Raw genomic sequence first — 23243 nt, forward strand, 5'->3', positions numbered from 1 at the left:
TATTTGCTATGTAAACAAATGTTCACTGAACCTTCATCACTCTTATCTACTCTGGCCCCTCCTTTCAATTAATACTCACACTCTAGTGTTGAAAAAATCAAACCATTTCTTTGACTTGGCCTTTTTTTCAAGGTTCTACTGCATCTTCCTGCATTCTTTTGATACTATGGCTCTTTAAAGAATAGTCTGTGCTTTTTGTTACCTTTTTGGCTGCTTTTATCATAACCATAGCCTGTTTGTTGCTCACTTCTACCACCCTGTTGAAACGTCTCTCACTGTAGTCACTGGTAATTTCTTGGTTGCTCAAATTAGTGACAGATTGTTTGAAAGGTGACTCTGTATCATTTGTCCCCACAGCTCATTCAACAGATGATTGAGGTCTTGCTATATGTATGTACTTAGGATGCAGTGTGAACAAGACTGACAGAATCTTCTGTCGTCTCACAGAGTTTGTGTTCTAGTGGGGGAAACTAAGGAATTACTCTAAACAAACAAATACAATAATTCACTATAGTAATAGGAGCAGTGGGGATAGTAAGCCAGGGTATTCTTGAAGTTGAGGGCAGGAGTCGTTTTAGGTGGGACAGTTAAGGAAGGCCTTTTTGAGGAATATTTGACCCTGCTGGCCTCCTCCTCCCCACTTAATTTTTCCTACTTTTTATCTGTTGCTCCCACCTCTCTAACCATTCCTGTTTTAGTCTCTTTTACTTGACTATTCCTTCTCTGTCTGCCTTTCTCTTTATAAAATCTCTTATGAAAAATTTCCAGCGTAAGTTTGCAAAAATAGATTACAGTGAACATAGATATACCAATCAAGAGTCATCAAGATTTTGCTGCATTTGCTTTGTCTAGTCTTTTCTTTTTTTTCTTCTTTCCTAAGATATTTCAAGCATTCCAGGCATGTCATTTCTTAGCTGCTTCAATTTGCATGGTAATAGTCATCTAATATCAATCCTTAACCAGATCTTTCAGGTTTTCTCCAAAACTGTGTCCCAGATCAAGTTTGACATTTCCTTTGGTTATATTTCTTAAGCTTCTGTTTATTTAGAACAGTGTACTCCTGTTTTTCCCCTGCCATTTACTTGTAGAAATTAAGTCACTTTTATATCATTTCACTTTCTAAATTTATCTTGTGAAAAGATAAGACCACTTTTCAGTATCTGAAACAAAAAGTATAAAGGTGGTTCTGTTGCTTACGATAGTAAGGGAAAGCGATGGTGGTTCAGCCACATCTCTCCAAGCATAGTAGACCACTGTTCTTGTATAGGGTTTGGAGGAAAGGTGGAGTTCAAGAACTGGCAGGTTTTCAGGGCCTTAAGTGAGTTGACATCATCTGTAAGAGTGTAGTTACTTGGGTGGGACTGTTGGTACTCAGGTCCGGTTATTGGAGTTAGTTCATTCTTGTTTGGCTAATTTTCACAGATGAACAGCAGTTATTGAATGGTCGGTTTGCAAGAACAAAAAGGAAAGGCTGTTCACCTAGGCAGATCGTCTTTGATCAATTGACTGGTTCTGGTGACTTGTTACCATGGTTATATAACAATTAGTCTTTTCCCAGGAATGTAGATGTTTCTTAAATTCTCCTTGTGGTATTTTTTCACTTATTCCTTTATCCCATTTTTGGTTAAACTTTTTTGCAAGATTATTTCCATAGCTTGTGCTTTTGCACCCTGTTACATCACATCAGGAGACTTACAACACTGTGTTGCACCACTATATGTGATGAATTCTTGTGATTATAGCTGATCCCTCCATTGTTAAGTTCCCTGTCAGGCTTTCATCTAATAGTTCCATCCATTGATAATCATTACTTGAAACAGTTTTTTATTAGGGACTTTAAATGGTGTATTTTCTGTTATTTTTTCATTTATTAGCTGGTGTTTTCCAAAATGATAAACTTTTCTTCATCAGCTGGGTTTATTTAGTTATCTTGAAATTAGACTCAAACAAATGCAAAATAAATATTTGATTCTTTTCTTAATTATTTCCAGTTGTCAGAGCCCTAGTTACTTCCACTGGGAGTGATGTCCAATGTGAGTTGGGTTTTTATGTTACTTTTGACTTTTTAAATTTTTCTTTTTTCGAAAAAAACTATAACAAGCTCATGGGATTTAATAATCTGTTTGATTCAGCCAGTTGCAGTCATTACTTTTAATGCCCAAATTGTTCTTTTCCTGACCACCTTTTAAATGTTCTCATTCCCCAGGGTTCCATCTCTGATGTGCTTTTCTTCCCCCCTGTACTCACTTTCCTGAATATCAATCTTTCCAATAACTATTAAATATTTTAATTACTCCCAAGTCACTCTTTCTTAATTTACCAGACACCAAACCTATATTTCCATTTACTCACCTGCATGTCTCACCCAAAACAAACAACATGCATGACTTAACACTTTTAAGCTAAATTTATCTTTGTTTGCTGTTCTTTTCCTATTCTTGTATTCCCAATTAGCAGCATTTCCATGCACCCTATTTCCCAAGCCAGAAACCTAGAAATCATTCTTAATTTCTTCCTGTTGCATTCACAGGTATTCACTAAATTCACTCTCAGAAATATTTCACTTTCCCAGCCTTTCCTCTGTATTGTACTGCTTATAGCTCTCAGATCTCCTACCCATGGTGATCTCCTACCCACACTATAGGGTCAAGCTTCTAAGTAGAAAGCCCACTGCCCACCACCTTTTACCACTCAAGATCATTCTGTACTTCCCTTGGCATTGCCTTCTTGAAAATAAGTATGGTCTGTTAGTCCACTGTTTAAAGATCTCTACTATATTCATGTTATCCAGTACGGTGGTGTTTCCCCTTGTTTCTGTTGTTTAACATAACCCTAATTATAGAAGATGTTAATAGGTATTGTCTGAAAAAGAGATGCTAAAAACGTTTAGAAAAATACTGATTTCTTAACTCAAGTTTATCAACCTTTAATATACAACATATTTTTATTTTATGTCTCCATCATGGGGTATAATAGATGAGATTCCACAAGCTCATTGGATCATGAAATATTTTGTTGTTATTGCTTAGTGTCTAGGGAAATTAATGTTATTTGGTAAAGTATTGAAGGAATACTGACCAAATGAATAGATTCTCAACCTTTAATTGCACTTAAGGCCTCTTATAATCTCCCATATTAAAATAAATATCCCCTATGGTTCCCTTGAGCTTCCCTGGTGGCTTAGTGGTAAAGAATCCACCTACCAAACAGGAGACATGGGTTCGATACTTGAGTCGGGAAGATCCTCTGGAGAAAGAAATGGCAACCCACTCTTCCCAGGCAACCCATGCCTGGGAAGTCCTAGTGGAGCCTGGCGGGCTACAGTCCGTGGGTCACAGAAGGGTTGGACATAACTGAGAGACTGAGCATGCACACATGTTCCCTTAGTGCTCTTCACATATGCCCTTCTGGATTTGTCTCTTAATGTATAAGAGTTACCTATACCCATCTTCATCACTCACCATTGGGGGCTGTCTTTATGTGTATGCTCAGCTCTAAGCAGTGTCTAGCACATAGTAGCTTCAATAACAACTCACTGAATAATAAATGGATCTATTCCTGAAATAGAAATTTCTCTACTAGCCATTTTGTCCATCTCTGTTATTATTTTCATACTTACAGGATCATTGGTTTCCTTAATTTGTAGGTTGAGAAAAAGAATAAAATTATATATTAGAGCTGAAACAGACCTTCAAGCTTATCCAAGCCAGTGGTTTTCAGACTGTACCACAGACATCTTAGATGTTCCACAGACCCCTTTGCCACCAGCTCCTCTTCCTTTCAGGGCTGTTAAAGGGAATGGAAGGAAAAAATAGGTATATGGAAACACATGTTCTCTTAACAGTTTTAAATGTTGGATTTCTTAAATTCCTTTTGAGAAAGGGTTCCAAGTCTACCATTTGGCAGCCATTAATCTAACATCCATATCCCCTTGCTTATAAAGAAGTGGTAACAGGCTCAGGGGGATTGGCTTTCCCAAAGTCACAGAGATCTTAGTAATAGATCCAGATGCCCTTACTTTTACAGTAGTGCTTCTTTAAAAAATTCTGAAAAATGAAAAAATTCATTACAAGACTTTGGGCTAACATTCTATTATGTGTTCACACAAAAACCTTGACCAAAATGTTCATAGCAGCTTTATTCATGATACCCCAAACTGGACACAATCTAGGATGTCCTTTAACAGGTAAATAGACAAACTGTGGCATGTCCTTGTCATGGAATACTGCTTGGCAATAAAAAGGAATGAACTATTAATACAACAGCTTGGATGAATCTCAAGGAAATTATGCTGCATGAAAAAAGTTACATACTATATGGTTCCATTTTACATGGCATTCTTTTTTTTTTAACTTTCTTAAAATGATGAATTTGTAGAAATGGAGGATACATTATGGTTTCCAGAGTTTAGGAATCAGGGAAGGAGGGAGGTGGGTAGTATTATAAAGGAGCCACTTGAAGGATCCTGGTTGTTCAGTACCTTTGCTCTGGTGGTGGCTATAGGAGCTTAGAAATGTGATAAAATGGTATAGAACTTCAACTCACACCTGTAAGAATGGCTGTCATCAAAAAGCCTGCAGATAACACATACTGGATGGGACTTCTCTGGTGGCCCAGTGGTTAAGACTTCACACTTTCATTCCCGGGGGCCCAAGTTCAATCCCTGGTCAGGGAACTAAGATTTCACAAGCCACGCAAAGCAACCAAATAAAAATGTGTTGGAGAGTATGTTGAGAAAGAGGAACCCTTATACACTCTTAGTGGGAACATAAATAAATTAGTGCAGCCACTATGGAAACAGTAGGAAGGTTCTCCAAAAAACTAAAATTAGAACTACCATATGATCCAGAAGTTCCACTCCTTGGCATATATCTGGAAAAAATGAAAACAATAATTCAAAAAGATATATGCACTCCAATGTTCATAGCAGCACTGTTTACAATAGCCAAGACATGGAAGCAACCCAGATCCCCAGATGATTGGATTAAGGAGATTTGGTGCGCGTGTGCATGCGCACACACAAACACAAACACACACACAAAATGGTTAGCCATAAAATAGAATGTTTCTGCCATTTACAGCAACATGGATATACCTTGAGGGCGTTGTGCTAAGTGAGACAGAGAGAGAGGCAAATACTGTATGATGTCATTTATATGTGGAATCAAAAAATAATGCAAATGAATGTATATGTAAAACAGAAACAGGTTCACAGACATAGAAAACACACAGTTACCAAAGAGATGAAGCAGGAGGGACAAATTAGGGGTATGGGATTAACAGATACAAACCAGTATGTATAAAATAGATAAGCAACAAGGATGTACTATATAGCACAGGAAATTATGGCCATTATCTCATAATAACTGAAAGTGGAATATAGTCTGCAGAAATACTGAATCACTATGCTGTACACCTAAAAATAATATAAGGTAAATCAATTCCAGTTTTTAAAATGACATAGAACTAAACACACAGACAAATAAGTGCAATAGAAATTGGAGACATCTGAATCAGATCAGTGGATTCTATCGATATCAATATTCTGGTTGAGATACCGCAGTATAGTTTTATAAGATGCTACTATTGGGGGAAATTGGGTAAATGATACATAGGATCTCTCCGTATTATATCTTACAACAGAGAATCCACAATTATCTTACAATTAAAAGTTCATTTTAAAAATAAAATACAGATACCTGCAAAAAATAAAATGTTATTGTATGGATTTATTATTTAGAGCCAAACTTGGGATGCCACAGTTTTTGAGCCCAGAAGCCCAGAGTCTTTTACGAATGCTTTTCAAACGAAATCCTGCAAACAGATTAGGTAAAGTTCTTAATTTGTTTCTTTTTTGTGTTTGGTGATATTTGTTTTCTGGGGGGTGGATGGATATTTGTGTTGTGGAATTATGAAGTACTAGGGCAGGTGTTAAAAGTGAAGACTAAATAAGCATTGTATATCTATCCTTGAAATAAAATTGCCATTTAATCAAAGCTAATTAATTTTTGATAGGTGCAGGACCAGATGGAGTTGAAGAAATTAAAAGACATTCATTTTTCTCAACTATAGACTGGAATGTAAGTATCGAATGAAAACTTGCTTGAAATATTTTTTTTAATAATTAACACATGACTAAGGCTCTCTTTTTCCCTACCAGAAACTGTATAGAAGAGAAATTCATCCACCTTTTAAACCTGCAACTGGCAGGCCTGAAGATACTTTCTATTTTGATCCTGAGTTTACTGCAAAAACTCCCAAAGGTAAGGAGAAAATGTGAAAACCCAAATATAAGACAGTCTATATATTTTTTCTTGTTCAATCAGAAAAGCTTATCTAATATAAATCTTTATGCTGTCCTCATTTCTCCGCTTCATACAATATCCCTGCTGCAATAAGTAGATCATTAGTAAATCCTTTATAGCATGTTATAGAAATTAAGGTCCTTGTTAAATCTTTTAGCAAATTATGTTGTGCCTTAAACTGATTTGAAAACATTATTTGGTTGTGCATTTATTTACTTGTGGCTATGTTCACATGAAGTACTCCAGCATAAATAGTGTTTGTGGAAATACTTCTAAAGTTCAAATCCCAAACATAGCTTAAACTTTATGTGAGATGTGATAACTTCAAAATGATTCATATCCTGTATTAGGATATCCTAAAATTACTGTTGTAACTGTTACAGAGAAGTGATCTTTTAAATGGTAAGCTATATTTCATTAATTTATATGTGCATTATACATAATGGTGTATTTTGCACTTTAATATTCTCTTATTTAGGTGTATCAAATCCCAGGTTTATCACTGACAAGTAAATAAATAGAAAATGTACTTGTGTGTATCATTTAAATCTGGATATAAAGCTTTACAGCCAAAAAGCCTGACAGCCTATAATATTAGCATTGAAGGGTGTTTATTTTTATAAGGCAGTCTTAGAAATTTGGATTAATACACGAATAGAATTTTATCAAATGCATAGGCAATGATATGCATAGAATTGATGATACATGGAAGTATTTTACTTTGCTTTCTTAATACAAGTTATTTTGATAGGGGGAAAATCTTAGAATAGAGCAGTTCTATCTTATGTTCTGCCCAGATAGGTTTTCTTAGCAGATGTCTTCGGTATAATGGAGCTTCCCTGGTAGCTCAGTTGGTAAAGAATCTGCCTACAATGCAGGAGACCCCAGTTCGATTCCTCGGTTGGGAAGATCCCCTGGAGAAGGGATAGGCTACCCACTCCAGTATTCTTGGGCTTCCCTGGTGGTTTAGCTGGTAAAGAATCCTCCTACAATGCAGGAGACCTGGGTTTGATGCCTGGGTTGGGAAAATCCCCTGGAGAAGGGAAAGGCTATCCACTCCAGTATTCTGGCCTGGAGAATTCCATGGACTGTATAGTCCATGGCGTCACAAAGAGTTGGACACAACTGAGCGACTTTCACTTTCAGTATAATACTGCCACGTTAATGTAAAATTCACTAAATATATAGTGCTGAGGATATCAAGCTAATATTAAAAAGAATTATATGTGGAGTTGATGTTTAAGTAGATTTATTTGTTTTTTGCTTGCCTATAGCCTTTAGAGTATGTTTATAAATATTAGTATGCCTAGTTGGGTTTTTATATTTATGAATAACACATTTATTATGCTTTTATTATTTCTTTTTATAGTGAACATTAGCTGTATTGTGAAAGTATTTTTCTGTTTTGTTAATGCCAATAGATTCCACAGAGACAGTTTGAATAAGTATACATGTAAATGTTGTAAAATATATTTTAAGGACTGCATACCATGATTGTCCTAGGAGATATATATATATAATTTATATATATATACATTTGATATTTTATATATTTAGTAACTTTAACTGGAGTTTAGATTTCTAGATTCTGCCTTTATGTCTTGAGACTACTGAACTAAATTTGTTTCTCCTAAATTATCTGTAGATGAACCTTGTATCTCCCTCTAACCAGTAGCCATAGCATTGTTAGGTTATTATTTAGAGTTGGACTGTCCAATATGGGCTTCCCTGATGGCTCAGAGTGTAAAGCATCTGCCTGCAATGCAGGAGACCTGGGTTCGATCCCTGGATGGGGAAGATCCCCTGGAGAAGGAAATGGCAATCCACTCCAGTTTTCTTGCCTGGACAATCCCACTGACAGAGGAGCCTGGTAGGCTACAGTCCACGGGGTTGCAAAGAGTTGGACATGACTGAGCGAGTGACTTGACTTCACTCACTGTCACTCACTCATCTAATATGGTAGCCAGTAGCAATATGTGGCTATTTAAATTGATTAAAATTAAAAACTTTGCTTCTTAGTCACACTAACCACATCTCGAATTCTCAGTAGCTCCATGTGGCTAGAGGCTACCATATTGGGCAGCACAGATAAAGAAAATTTTCATCACTGCAGGAAATTCTTTGGGACAGTGCTAATATAGAATAACCGTAACCCAGTAATTCATTCATTTAGTATATTCTTCAAATGAATTAGCTATTTTCTGGGCTCTAAGGGACTAGGATGTCCGAGTTGTGATGGCAGTAAGCCATCAGGACAGTTCTGATACAGTGCCTCACTGAGTTATCCTGAAAGCACTGAATACCTGAGAAGTAGAATTCCAGAATAAGTGAGAAAGGTCATAATGTGGACAGTTCTTCCCTTAATTACCTTTCAAAGCAGTTGCCTTCATAGTAATTTATTATTATTTTCAGATTCACCTGGCATTCCACCTAGTGCTAATGCACATCAGCTTTTTCGAGGGTTTAGTTTTGTTGCTATTACCTCAGATGATGAAAGCCAAGCTATGCAGACAGTTGGTGTGCATTCAATTGTTCAGGTGAGTGAATGTCTAAGTAATTTTAAATTTGAAATGTTGTAAGATATAGTTCATTGTGTGAATAATTATGTTAGATTTGATCTGCTGACTTTAAGTGAGCAGCTTAAAATGCATTATATATCATTGACCCTTAGAAATTTCTTTCGTATGCCTTTGAAAAGGTTGCATGTGCCAAAATCCTGGATACCTATATGACTTGAAAGTGGAATTCTAAGAGAGTTTAGATCAATATTACCCTCTTGTCTCTCTTGTCTCCTGTGCCTCAGAATGTTTATCAGGCCTAGTTTGTTTCATCTTCTGTCTCTATTAGATCAGATATGATGAGCTGAGGTCTCCTGTTTCACTGATGTTTTATAACAGGGGTCAGCAGACTTTTTCTGTAAGGAATAGATGATAAATGTTTGAGGATTTGTAGGCTATATGGATCTCTATTGCAACTACTTAACTCTGCCATTGTAGCACAAAAGCAGCCATAGGCATAAATGAATCAACATGGCTGTGTGCCAATAAAACTATATTTAGAAAAACTGGCATTAAACCAGATTTAGGCCAGAGGCCATAGTTTGCCAGCCTCTGGCATAGAAATAGATAAGAAATAAAAATGAACTTAAATTTTAAGTTTTCCAGGTTTATGTCTTTATGCTTTTGGAGCCTGCATTGTCATTAGGAAAAAATGCCTGTGGATACTGCCTTAGGGTGCCCCCTACTTCCCTTTTCCCCTCTGTTGATCAGTGCAGGAGAAAAAGAAGTTACAGAAGCAGGTTTCTGAGTGACTCTGTGTGTGTGTGTGTGTGTGTGTGTGTGTGTGTGTGTGTAACAGGAAACTGCACTACTAAATTAAATATTATTAGAGGAACACAAGTAGTACAAACCATTAGATTTTATTTCTTCCCATCCTAGTATCATTGAGAGATAAATTTAATTCATCTTCCTAATCATAGAGGGAACTAGATACATCTTTTGAAACATTGAGCTGTTTTTAGGGTATAAATAGTGCTTCAATTTGCCTGATGATTAAATTGCTTTTGCACTTAAGTTTTTTTTTTACAAGTCAGTCCTCTTGCTTTCCACTTTCTAGAAAATCAATTTAAACACTGGGTGTTTTTTTTTTTTTTTAACAAAGTTCATGTTTAAATAGTCTGTCCCTTTTACTATGACAGGCATGTGATGTATGGCAAGTTTCTAAGTCAAAACTTCTGTACCTAACAGAAATCATAAACATTTTTTCTGTAGAATTCAAGTTTTAACCTATAGGCATGCTGAGGGGTGTCTTCGATACTATAGGCAAGAGCAGAACAACTCCCCTCAGTCTGTTTGTAGAACTAGTAATTTGCCGTTCATCATCCTACACCTTGTTACTAGTCCTCAAGCCATTAGCAGCTTCTCTAAACAGAGTTGTAATGAAGCTATGACTTGAGGGTAGAGAAAGGAGGGCATGGCTAGTGATAGTCCAAAGTGACAATAAAATAGGTATCACCTTCAGATACATTATTTTCTATAATCCTTACCTTCTGAGAATACACAAGTTCAAGGGTACATGGCCTACAAGTGGTGCATCTAAGACAAGAATCCAGATGTTCTAATTCTGAATCTTTCTAATCTTTTCTTCTATACCAGAGGTTTCAAACATCTCCCCATTTGCTTCAAAGGCTTGTAGCCGTTTGGATAGTAGAATGGGGAATGATCACAGGCAAGGCTGTCAAAAACCACGTAGCTCCATGTTTTTTGTTCTGCATATTCAGTTTTCTCTTTTTAACATAAGCTTTTTAAAAAGGAGTATTTCTTGCTGTGCATTTTATCATAGACACTTCTGAAATACAAAGTTGTAGAAGAATGAGTGCAGTTAAGATTCACTCTTAATTTTACTAAATTCATTTACAGTACATGCTGATGTTTCCGTATTACATAATGTACCAAAGTCATTACAGAGCTCTTTATCAACTTATAATTGTGTTTGTAGCAGTTGCACAGGAACAGTATCCAGTTTACTGATGGGTATGAAGTAAAAGAAGATATTGGAGTTGGCTCCTACTCTGTTTGCAAGAGATGTATACATAAAGCCACAAACATGGAGTTTGCAGTGAAGGTAAGTGTTTTTAGATTTAAAATGCAATTCTAATACTTAAAAGTAAGAAAAAGATCTGAAGGGATGTACATTAAGGTATGAATAGTGGTAGAAATGTGATGTTTTTATTTTATTTTGCTTTCTGTGCTTTTAAATTTTCCACAATGCACATGTATTGCTTCTGTAATAATAGTGTTATTTAAGAAATAAAAAATAAATAAAATGCAACTCTAACAGTTCTTATTCATACATGCTAGTACCAGTTAAAAATTACACTCTCCTTTGCTAAGTGTGTCCTCTTGTTATAAAAAAGTAAGGTAATTTAAATGTCTAACTAATGATCTTCAGGATCTTAATCTGGAACCATAAGATTCCCCTGTAAGCTCGAAAGATAAGGCAGCATACATACAGTTTGAGGAAGGCGGTACCAGTTTTCACCTGACCTGGTTTTTAGTATCATGCCTTTTATTCTCAGAAGTCCCCATTTATAGTCAAGCCTTCAGGGAGTTCCTCGAAATTTTATGCTGGATTTTGTATGTGTACATTTTTATGGCAAAAATATTAATACATCCTTCACATTTAAAAGGATCTGTGAACCAATAAAAGAATAAGAACAAGTGTCATAAAATATATCATCATTAGCTGTTTTAATTTAGTTAAGTGTCCTAAGACAATAAGGAATTTCTTAGCCAAAAAATAAGACACATGCCTCTATGAGAAAGTTTGAATCCAAACCGGACTTCCCCAGTGGTCCAGTGGTTAAGATTCTGCCCTTCCACTACCAAGGGCACAGGTTCAATCTCTGGTCAGGGAACTAAGATTCTGCAAGCTGCATGGTGTGATCAAATGAATAAATAAAGTAAATTTTAAAAATTAAAAAATAAAGCCTCCCAATGTGTTCTGGTTTTCACAAGACTAGTGCAAAATCATTTCCTTTGAGTTAGCATGTCTTTTCCCTGTATCTTTCCTCTTTATCATCCATTTGCCTGATTTCAGACTATCATTTGCAGTCGCTCACAGTGGACACTTGCATGTTTGTCTTCCCCATTCTCCAAATAAAGAACTGTTTTCACAACTGAGTCCATTTCAGATAGCGGGTTTAGCTATATTGAGAGTTACAAGCTCTTTCCTAGGATGATGGAGCATTTGGGTATTTATTACATATATTAATTACTAAGCTATTTTAAAACAAAAAGTATGAAGATCACAAAATTTGTTTTAGACTACCTTTTGGATGAAATAAAAGCAAAACTTGTTGCCTTTTAAAAAATAGAATATTCCTTTAACAGATTAAAACATTTAGAGGAATATTCTTAAGAAGCAGCTGACATAAAAGGGTTGGAAAGCTAAATTAGTATTTTAAAGGGCTTTATTATAATAATTAAAGTTAATTCTAGCTAAGTAGAATTTCTAGGTATGGTATTCTGCTTAGCTCTCTGCCTAGCTTCAAAAATAAGCTTGTTCTACTTAACTGTTAATTAATTTTTTATAAGTAGCTTACAGCTAATGGGATATTCCATTGAATCATTTTATATAAAAAAGTAAAGGTAATCCATTAACTGTATTGAATTACAATAAACATACTCTGGTGGTGGTTTTAAAGATACATCTTGCTCTTCTTAATTATCTATATTGATAGAGGTTAGAAGTTAACTCAGTTTCCAAAGGTCTTAAGACATTTAAAAACGGAAGAAAGTTATGTTAACTGTGTTCTTGGTACCTTTTCTTGAGGCTTTTGAGCTTTTGTTAAATCCTAAACTTGTTACAAACTTAAACTAGACAGACCTGATGTGAATGTGACTCAGGGCATAGAGTTTATGGCCTTACCATCTATATCAAGACTGGCATTCAAATTTTGACTAGACAATCTGGCCAGGTACTTGAGTAAAAATCGTTGGTAAGTGGCTTATAAATACAATGTTTACACAAAATAACACCTAAGTCTGTAGCTGTAAATACTTAAAGTTTATACTGTATAGTTCATGAAATTTTATGATAAATATTTGCCTTTTAGATTATTGATAAAAGCAAGAGAGACCCTACAGAAGAAATTGAAATTCTTCTTCGTTATGGACAGCATCCAAACATTATTACTCTAAAGGATGTAAGTAGATTGTTTAACATAGATCATTTGAATCAGTTGTCTGACTCACATTTGGAATCATGTGTTAGACAAAGGACTCAATATAGTGAGCAAAAAAAATAGAGGACAACATACATAATTCAAGTTACAGAAAAAAATCATGTATATAGTTAATTTTTCTGCCTTTAAGAAGAAAAGTACTAATGATATTATTGCTCTTAATATCAGTATTTATTGGAACACTTAGGTATTAATTATATTCAGGTTGAACTAGGTCAGGTTCCGGTTGTGTGTGTGTGTGTGTGTGTGTGTGTGTGTGTGTGTGTTAGTCACTTGGTCTTGTCTGACTCTTTGCGACCCCATGGACTACAGCTTGCCGGGCTCCCCTGTCCATGGAATTCTCCAGGCAAGATTACTGGAGTGAGTTGCCATTTCCTTCTCCAGAAGATCTTCCCAACCCAGAGATCAAACCCAGGTCTTCCTCATTGTGGGCAGATTTTTTACCATCTGAGCCATAGGGGAGGCTCCATAGGCTCCCCAAACTGTCTTCCATAGTAGTGACAGAGGGAGCTACCACTTCTATGGAAGTAACCACGTTACTTTCCTGCCTGTAGTTCAGGCTGCCCATCACCTCTGGTCCCTGCCTTCCTCCGTCTGTAGTTTTCACACTTCCTCACATACCCTGTGCTCCAGCCATGCTCAAGTATGTACATTTTTGTGTGTGTGTTTTCTTCTACTGCTCTTTCTTTTATGGGATTCCCTCTGTTGGGAATACCGTTTCCCTTCTTTGCCTGGCTAATTACCACAATCTAAGACTTAGCTAAGGCATTACGTCCTTCAGGCTTCATATTCTGCCCACCACCACCCCCAAAACAAGTGAAGTTTCCCTTCCTGCTACCATTGGCTTTTGTCATAACAGAGATGTTGACAAAGGGTGCAAACTCCCCCAGGCAGCATTAAGTCCTGTCTTGTTGATCGTGCTCATATGGGCTTAGAGGCCATGTCTGGGTGTTATAGACCAGAAATGTCATGTAGCCAACTCAGCCAGAGGACTCCTAAGGTACCTTTCACCTCTGAGGTTTTGTGAATTCCAGCGTTTATCCTTCCTAACTGAAACTCCAGTTTCCTCAGAATAATGTATCACTGTTCCTTGTTAGAGGAGGTTAATATAATCCATTAAAATGTGAAGCTGTTTCACTTAAGTGACTCTTTAATTAATATAACCTCCAAGAATCCAACCAATACATTAAAAAGGAAATGTAGAAAATATTGAATAGTTAATCTCAGTCTTGCCTGGGGAATTCCCTAAGCTATTGCTATTTTTTATATCTTTGCTCCTTCATGTCAAATTCCAAAGTCTCTAAAATGATCCCCTTTTGTTACAGCATCGCCAACATTTTTTAAAACTCATTTCTATGTCTGTTTCTCCTTACTAGAATAAAAACTTTGAGGGCAGGTACCTTGTTTTCTCCATATTCGGGGCCCCAGTACATGGTATCTTTTAGGGAGCTAAACGGAGCTGTGCAGTAACTCTATGAGAAGAGGGGAATAAAAAGGCCTGAAGTTTAAGGAGAGGGTTATTTCAGTTTGGGCTTGCCTAGAGTATAAATCCAAAATTACATTGAGCTTGCTTTTTCTACATTAGAAGTGAATTGGTATGCTTCTGTATGGTTGAATGGAATTTCTCTTTGCTACTTAATCTTCCTACTTAATTCTTGCCACAGCTTGTCCTTCAATTTAATCAAAATCAGAATAATTCACTATACTGTGCAAATAAATATAGAAGTTCTGCAGTTGTAGAAGTTCCAGGAAAGTCTCAATCACATGTTTTTGTAGCAGTCCCTCTCATCATTAGTAGGTAGAAAGATCAAGAGGAACACACCCTAAGAGCAGAAGTTCAGTGCCCCTTCACATTCCACACCCATAGCTATTTTGATAGCCTTGAGTTAAGTTTTACGGAAGGAAATCAGAGGGTTTTATTTCTGACATTGTCTCATCAATTCCTATTTTAAAGTTTTTATGTGTATAAAATTGTTTACAAATTTTATATCCTTCATTGGTTATGATAAGTAAAATTTTCCTTGAATATAAATTGAGTTTTAATTTCTCTTTACTATGTTAAACTTCATGCTGGGCACATTTAAAGCTTCACATAACTTTTTGCATTTTTGGTGTTGAATTTTACAGGTATATGATGATGGAAAATATGTGTATGTAGTGACAGAACTTATGAAAGGGGGTGAATTGCTGGATAAAATTCTTAGGCAGAAATTTTTCTCTGAGCGAGAGGCCAGTGCTGTCCTGTTTACTATTACCAAAACTGTTGAATATCTTCATGCACAAGGGGTAAGTATTTTTAACATTTTATTAACTTAATGTATATAAAACACCTTATGAAATTTGGTATAAAATACAAATTCCTTTCTTCTTTTTCACTCTTAGTATTTAAGCTGAAATTACAAAGCTAGAAGTTAGTTTATGCATGTAAAGAAAAATAACTATATTACGTTAATTATGCTGCTGTTTTTCCACTATGCAGATTTCTCCCATTGAGCCTGAAGTTCTTCTTTGAAATTTTAGCTTGTTTATAAACATTAAATTCTTACACTTCCCAAGAAGTACGTGAGATTTTGTGACCTAGAAAACAGCACCACTTTTGCTAGGCCACTGCATACTCTTGAGAATTGGGCCCATTTAGAGTTTAGACAAGAACCAGAGTTGTATTCACTTATAAAAGGAAATCCTTCAAACAGACTAGGCCAAAGAGCCACCTGCATTCTGACTGGTGGGTGCTTTCCTCCTTTATTCCTGCCTACAGATTTTTAGTAAATGGACCAAAAAAGAAAACCATTTTTTTTTAAGAAGTGAGTCTGGGAGGGAAGAGGAACAAGAGAGAGGTGGGGAGCAGGGAGAGGAAGGAAAGAAGAATAGCAGAGGAGCAAAGAGGAATGGGAGGCAAGAAAAGAATAACAGACCTCTTCCTAAGGAGTTTATTTTCAGTACATTATTCTTGTTTTCTTTGTCTTTGCCCCTAGAAGCTAACAAGTGAAAAGTGTTCATTTAATTCTAGAGCTTCTTCACTTGTAGCTGCTCAAGATTTGCCTATTACTGTGACTGGAAACTAATAGAACTCAGTTTTCACTGAAGAATTTGTGACTTTACAGTCATCTAACTTTTCTATGTTCTTTTCTTAGTGCCTCAGCAGTAATTAGTTATTAAAATAATAACTGGTCTGGAGAAGTAAAGTTCTGGATGTTAGGATGTGAAACTGAGGTTACTGATTAGAACATAAACTAAGAATTGAGTGATGGAAGAAACACATAGGTCTAATAAGTAATAAGGGGCATCAGAGAGACTTAAGATAAAAGAAGTATCCCAGTAGGTGATTAAAGGGAGAAAGTAATTCAGAACTCTAAAGGAATGGTATCTTTCTGTGTGTGTGCCATTGTTGCTTGGATATCACATAGGCAGGACTTAGGTAAATCTGGGTTTTTGTTTCCTTTTTACACTTAAACCCCATGCCTGTTCCGTTGAGCCTGTCCACACATTTATTATATTTATCCACTGTACACACCATTCCCTCTACTTAGAATGACTACCCCCACTTCTCTGGCTTCTACATTCAGTTCTTCAGATCTTAAGTCAGTTGTTACCTCCTCTAGAGACCCTTCCTGACCCTCCCGAGTTGTGCCCCGTCACTCACCTATTTATTCTCTGCCTCCCTTATTACTGGGTAAGCTCCTGGCATGTAAAGGCAAGGATCTTACAGGTCTTGTTCATCAGAGTTATCTGCAACTCCTTGTATAATACCCTGGTACATGATAGATATTCAGTTAATATTTGTTGAACAGTGAATAACTTGGAGACAGATATTACTGCTATTTGCATTTTTCATTAATCCACTTAATTGGACAAAGTGAGGGGGGAGATAAATACTGTTCTTACCTCCTCCTTTCCTTGCCACAGTTCTGTGTGAGAGAGTTATACTTACACTACCAGTATTTTATACTGTTGGAATAATGTGAAGGTCACTACCAATCATCTTGTTAAGTTTGTGATAAATAATTTTCCATAATGGAGACATATTGTTAATGCAGCTCTTTAATTTGTATTTCAATTAGGTGGTTCACAGAGACTTGAAACCTAGCAACATTCTTTATGTGGATGAATCTGGCAATCCAGAATCTATTCGCATTTGTGATTTTGGCTTTGCTAAACAACTAAGAGCAGAAAATGGTCTTCTCATGACTCCTTGTTATACGGCAAATTTTGTTGCACCAGAGGTAATTGTGAAAGAGTTTGCTTGCAATATTTCAGTATATTTAAAGACTCATTTGCTTTGTTTTGCCCATCTTCCCTGGTAGCTCAGATGATAAAGAGTCTGCCTGCAATACAGGAGACCTGAGTTTGATCCCTGAGTCGGGAAGATCCCCTGGAGAAGGAGATGGCATCCCACTCCAGTATTCTTGCCTGGAAAATTCTTTCCTGATACTCTTCGAATTTCCTGATTTTTGTCACCATCTTCCTATATTTCTAAAGCTAAAACATCATGGTCTTTTCTTGTCTTTAGCTTTGTAGCCAGTTAGCATCTCTGTTATCCCCTACAACCAGTTTGGGCTTCTTCTGTTCACAGACCTGCCTTCCTAGCCCCTGCTTCCTTCACTAGCCCCAGGTGACTGCCACAGCCTAGGTGCATGGTGTTCCCTTTTGTCATTGTCTGATCAGTCCACAAAGATGTTGCAAAGCTGCTGAAGTCTTCCTCAAGCGCTGCTTTGATCAGGTTTCTTCTTTTCCTAAGAAATTGCAGTTCCCCATTATAGCATCTCTAAAATCCAATGCTTTGTCCTCAAAATTTCTTGCCTTTGGATTATCACTATGTAAAAAAATTATAACTAGAAGCAAGATAATAAAAAACAATAGTTAATCCTAATATAAGGCTTGCATGTCAGGCACGTATGTTAACAGATTTCATCCTCTCAGCTTTAATTTGGGTATAATAATTTGTTCTCATTATAAATATGTGAGGTGAGTATTTTTATTTGCATTTTACAGGAAACAAGGTGCACAGTGAGGGGTGATGCCATTTGCCTGAGGTCAGATCTAGATTTGAGCCCAAGCAACCCAGCTACAAAGTTTGTGCTTTACCATGTGCTAGATTTTTCACAAAAATGATAATAGTTGATAACGTTAGACTAGTTGTATTATAGATTTGGATTCCCCTCTCTGTTTTCCAAACTTTACTTTTTAGATAGAAAAAAAAAATTTATAAGATTATTTGATTCAGTTCTCCCAGTGATACTAGAACTGATGAGGGACAGGTTTTTTCCTTTTTTGTTGACATTTCCACAGCCTCTGACTACACACTGGTGTCCAAGCATGTCCCCCTAATCCAGCCATCTCATTTTTCCTCATGATTATTTCCTACTTCATATAAGCAGTCTGCTTCTTGGAATCACCATGTAGCTTTTATGTCTTGGCACATTGGAATGTTTTTTTTTTTTGCTTCAGATCCTGCCTCTAAATTCACCTTCAGGAAATCTTCTATGATCAAACTGTCCTTAGACCTCTTAACTCTTCGCAAAATCCTCCTCCTGTATTATTTCTCCACATTCAGTGGATCACCAGATCCTTTCCTTTCTGATTCCTAAATATTTTAGACCTTTTTTCCCTTACCCTACCCTGTACATCCAATCTTTACTGCGTCCTTCCCATTTTATCTTTATGTCTTTTCCTCTTTATGTCCTATTTTAGTACAGATCCTCACAGCCTTTCACTTAGTTTGCTACAAATTGCCTCCAATGAGTGGCCTTGTGTCCATTCTCTCTTCTTGCCAGCATTTTCTCTATGCCTTGAGTTATCTTTCTGGTGTACACATCCACTCATTTTATTTTCCTCTTTAATGCTTCAATGACATCTGATTGCCTGCATGGGAAAAAAAACACCTAGATTCCTTAACATGATATTTATAAAAAGCTCTTCAGGGAATTTCCTGGTGGTCCAGTAGTTAGGACTTGGTGTTCTCACTGTTGGGGCCCAGGTTCGATCCCTGGTTGGGGCACTAAGATCCCAGAAGCCACATGGTGGTGGCCAAATAAACAATTTAAAAACCTTTAAAAGAAGTCTTCAGTCTCTCTATAGAATCCCCTGTGTGGAAATCTGGCCACACTGAACTTACATGTCACTAAGCAGGCTCAGCTCTCTTGCCCTGCTCTCTCCCACCTCTTGATTTTGCCTCCTGAATTCTTCCTTATCGGCCCAATACAACAGGCTGCCTCCGAGCCTTCCCTCCCTCCCCTGTCAAGAGTGAATTGCTTCTTCATCTTTATACCTATATCCTTGAAACATAGTTTTGTTAGAAAACTTATCATGTTGAATTAACTACATATATGTTTATTTCCTTTGCAAGATTCTGATTTTCTTACAGAAAACAGTTTGTTTTGTATTTGTCACAGTTTATGCCTGATAATAGTGATGATTAAATCTTGAGTATACATATAAAAGTACAATTTTGCCCTATACCATTTATACTGTTATATTTTCTTTGTTTTGTTAATTATTTCTGCATCCCCTTACAAAATATAAATACATTTAAATAAGAAATTTACCTTCAGTTTATTTTTATAGTCCTCTGTGTGCCACAGCAGCATTTGATAAATTAATCTGAATATAAAATTTTAAATTTATATATATTAAGTATTAGTAGAAGTTTCTAGAAATAGTATTACTATATTGCCTTGTTTGTTAATCATGCTCTGTTTTTCTTGTATGCATTGATTTAGGAGACATAATTTAGTTCACAGCCTATCCAAATCTGTATAATAAACAATAGTGTGTTTATACTAATTTTTACTTTTTCTAGGTTTTAAAACGACAAGGCTATGATGCTGCTTGTGACATATGGAGTCTTGGTGTCCTCCTCTACACAATGCTTACTGGGTGAGTGTGTACCGTATGTTGTAAGCATTTATTCATCAATATTTTGGTTACATTATCTAGATTTATCTTTTAATCTCTTATAATACTTTCTTTCCATAGTTTCTCTTGTTGTTTAATAATACAATTCTATGTGTATGTGTGTGTATCACTATTATACCTGTATTATTGTTTTCTGTAATGTACTATTATTAAGTTCTTCAGGTTATGAGTTGATTTTTTTTCATATCTTTTTTGTACTCTGTGTCATAAACATATACTGTTTTAAATATTTTATTCTATAGTATGTCATGTCTTAATTATATTATTGTATATTAAATATAAATTAATATTTCATAACCTATACCTTGACCTGGTACTTTATGAAGCTTCATATTGTTGTTAATTTTTACTTAAGTAGATTTTAATGAGGTGTAACATTAAATGAACTACTTAGAGTACTTTTGGATATTGCAAATAAATATGAAAATTGCCAATGAAAAAAGAAACTTTATTCATTAGCATTTTATTCTGTTATAAATTAGTTACACTCCATTTGCAAATGGCCCTGATGATACACCAGAGGAAATACTGGCTCGAATAGGCAGTGGAAAATTCTCACTCAGTGGTGGCTACTGGAATTCTGTTTCAGACACAGCAAAGGTAAGTATGGCTTCCTATTAAAGCTTTTGAGAAAATAATTTTTCATAATCTCTAGTGAGAAAAAATATCAGTTAGAAACTTGATAAAGCAGTATTGAAATGATGTCACCAGATACCTCAGACTCAAAAATTGACCACTTATGTTGTTTCTTTCCCAGAATAGATTGGTTTGGCCTTACTATCTGTATATTTCATACTACTGCTCAGTAATGAACATGATGAATAATACTTGTGGTACTCATGATTTGTGTGTTTCCTCTGTGCCTCACACTGCACTTTACCTAAATTATCCCCTTTAATCCTCTTAACAACTCTGTAGAATAGCTAGTAGTGTCACCATTTCACAGTAGGAAACCAAAGCCCGGAATTTTAGTGTGAACTTCTCCACAGTTACACACCAGGCATGAGTAGGTGCTTCAAAAGAAACAGCCAATTCCAAAGTCCTTGTTCCCTAGAGTAACTGTACCATGTTCTATTTTTGGTCCATATTATGAAGAAAGGGGTCTATCTTTTTCACAATAAATAGTAGTTTAGCTTTATAGTGTCTAATTGAAATCCATTTGAAAAGCCTTTCTTGCTAGCAAACCTGCCATCCCCTGAATAGCATTGATTTGCCTTCTAACTCTGCTCTAGTTTCACTTTCAGTTCATTTGAAGAAAATTCTGTTTGAAAGGAAGAGCAAAGTTTTCCATTTCAAAATAAGAAAAACATAGAGGAGATGAGGAAGATACATATTGGTAAAAAGTGCTCACTCCTTTTTCTTAGAGGTGGATGCTTGACTTGAAATAATTGCATTAGTAAATAGGATATGTCAGAAATTTCTATAGATAATTTTGGCATCGATATGAAGCCTCAGTTGACTAGTTTAATATCTGTGTTGATAATATTTAGCATTGTAACTGTATTTTAAATGATATGTTAGCTTTTCCCTTTGTTTAACAATAAAATTTCTTAAACCAGGTAATTCATTTTTCTTGGTACTTTTTACTTTTTTAAAATTCATGTATTGAGCACCTGCAATGTGCTTAATAAGTGAAGGTGGCAGGGATAAAAGATGGGACTCAGATGGAATTCCTGATCTCAGAGAGCTCTCAGTCTAGTTGTAAGATGGCCAGAAATATACAGTTCAGTGTCACATGTGCTTTTACAATGCTCTGCTTACTGTGCTAAAGAAGTTCACAGATGATGTTTGATCAGAAAGATTTCATGGAAGGCTTTCCAGAAGCATTGAAGGGATTTGCCAGGCAGCTTTGGGAAGCAGAAGGATGTAGTCCATCCCAGGCTGAGGGAGCAGCCCACGCATGGTCATGATGGCATGGGAATGGCACAGTACCTCCAGGGTGGTGCACGGAGTTTGATGTGACTAGTACAAGGTACATGTAAGAGGGTCACTGATGAACCGCAATTATGAAAGGTTTTGTCAGTCATGCTCAGGATTTGGAATTTTCTCTAATTGCTGGGGAGCTGCTGAAAAATACTAAGCATTGTACTGATCAGATTTTCCTTTTTCAAGGTCACTGTGGAGTAGTAATTTTTAACCATTGGGATCCACTGCAAACTTTGTCACAATTGGTTGTCAGGCATATCAAGTAATGTTACCATAGAAAGTACCATAGTTTATACATTGCCTGGTTTTTTAATAAGTTAAAGCAAGTCTAGCTTATCTCTATGATTTTTATAATTTGGTTCTCATTCACTTGCATTTTATGATTTTTTTTGAGTGAAAGGCAGGTGAGGATGAGATACAAATAATGCAAAAAAATTGCATCCAATGCACAGCCTATTTTATGAATGCCACATGATTACTAATAAGTTTTGCTAATTTGTCCAGTTAATACTTGTGATTATAATGTAATATGCTGAATACCCACAAAATTGAGAAGTAGAAAAAAATAAAAATAACTCTGTAATCTTTGGAGGGAGCATTTAGAACACTCCAATTAATTCCTGTTATTAGACAGTTATATCCTACTTTTCAGTTTTACCAGTAGTACAAAAAAAATCTTCAGTAGCTGAAAGTTACTTAGAAATAAACCAACGAAAATGTAGAGAAAATCAGAATATCTGAGGGAAAAAAGAGCCAAAATCCTTAAAGATACATAAAATATGGTAAATTCACCCTTTGCAATGCACCAGAATTATTGTTAACTCAGGAGAAAACAAAGACTTAAGTTTTTACTTTTTTTTTTAAACATTGTCATATTGACCAAATTGCTTTGTACCCAAAGGTCTGCTCCTCAGAAAGAATAGTGTCATGGAAGCCAAGGAAGAATACTACACAGTATCAGGTGCTATAGGAAAACAAATAACAGGTTTAAGCTTTTTTTATTCTTTTTCCCACTACAGGACCTGGTGTCAAAGATGCTTCATGTGGACCCTCACCAGAGACTGACCGCTGCCCTTGTGCTCAGACATCCTTGGATTGTCCACTGGGACCAACTGCCGCAATACCAACTCAACAGACAGGATGCACCACATCTGGTCAAGGTGAGCAGCCCACTGGGGCATGCATGCCACATGCCCTCCAGGGGAGACTGTGAGATGCCGTCTCTCTGCCACAGCACCTTGCCCTTTCACTGCCTCTCAACACGCATCCACTTCTCAGGTGAGATTCTCATACAGTGGGTGATTTAGAAAAGAAAAAGCCAAGGCATGCCAAAATACCATCCTGAAGCTAGT

The 23243-nt window shown here is 36.2% G+C and overlaps 1 protein-coding gene across 5 annotated transcripts in view; it reads left to right on the forward strand.

Annotated features, from left to right (window-relative positions):
* The window catches only part of RPS6KA3 (ribosomal protein S6 kinase A3), a 110951-nt gene that overhangs the window by 81616 nt on the left and 6092 nt on the right, over nt 1-23243 (forward strand). For all 5 annotated transcript variants that reach the window (XM_070366022.1, XM_070366019.1, XM_070366020.1 and 2 more), the window contains 11 exons: nt 5741-5829; nt 6016-6080; nt 6161-6263; nt 8718-8842; nt 10803-10928; nt 12922-13011; nt 15178-15336; nt 17112-17273; nt 19850-19926; nt 20448-20565; nt 22911-23051. In XM_070366022.1, coding sequence (XP_070222123.1) covers nt 5741-5829; nt 6016-6080; nt 6161-6263; nt 8718-8842; nt 10803-10928; nt 12922-13011; nt 15178-15336; nt 17112-17273; nt 19850-19926; nt 20448-20565; nt 22911-23051 — 1255 coding nt within the window. The remainder of the gene's footprint in view (nt 1-5740; nt 5830-6015; nt 6081-6160; nt 6264-8717; nt 8843-10802; nt 10929-12921; nt 13012-15177; nt 15337-17111; nt 17274-19849; nt 19927-20447; nt 20566-22910; nt 23052-23243) is intronic.

This window comes from Bos mutus, chromosome X (assembly GCF_027580195.1).
Source record: "Bos mutus isolate GX-2022 chromosome X, NWIPB_WYAK_1.1, whole genome shotgun sequence".
In the NCBI taxonomy this organism is placed as follows: domain Eukaryota; kingdom Metazoa; phylum Chordata; class Mammalia; order Artiodactyla; family Bovidae; genus Bos; species Bos mutus.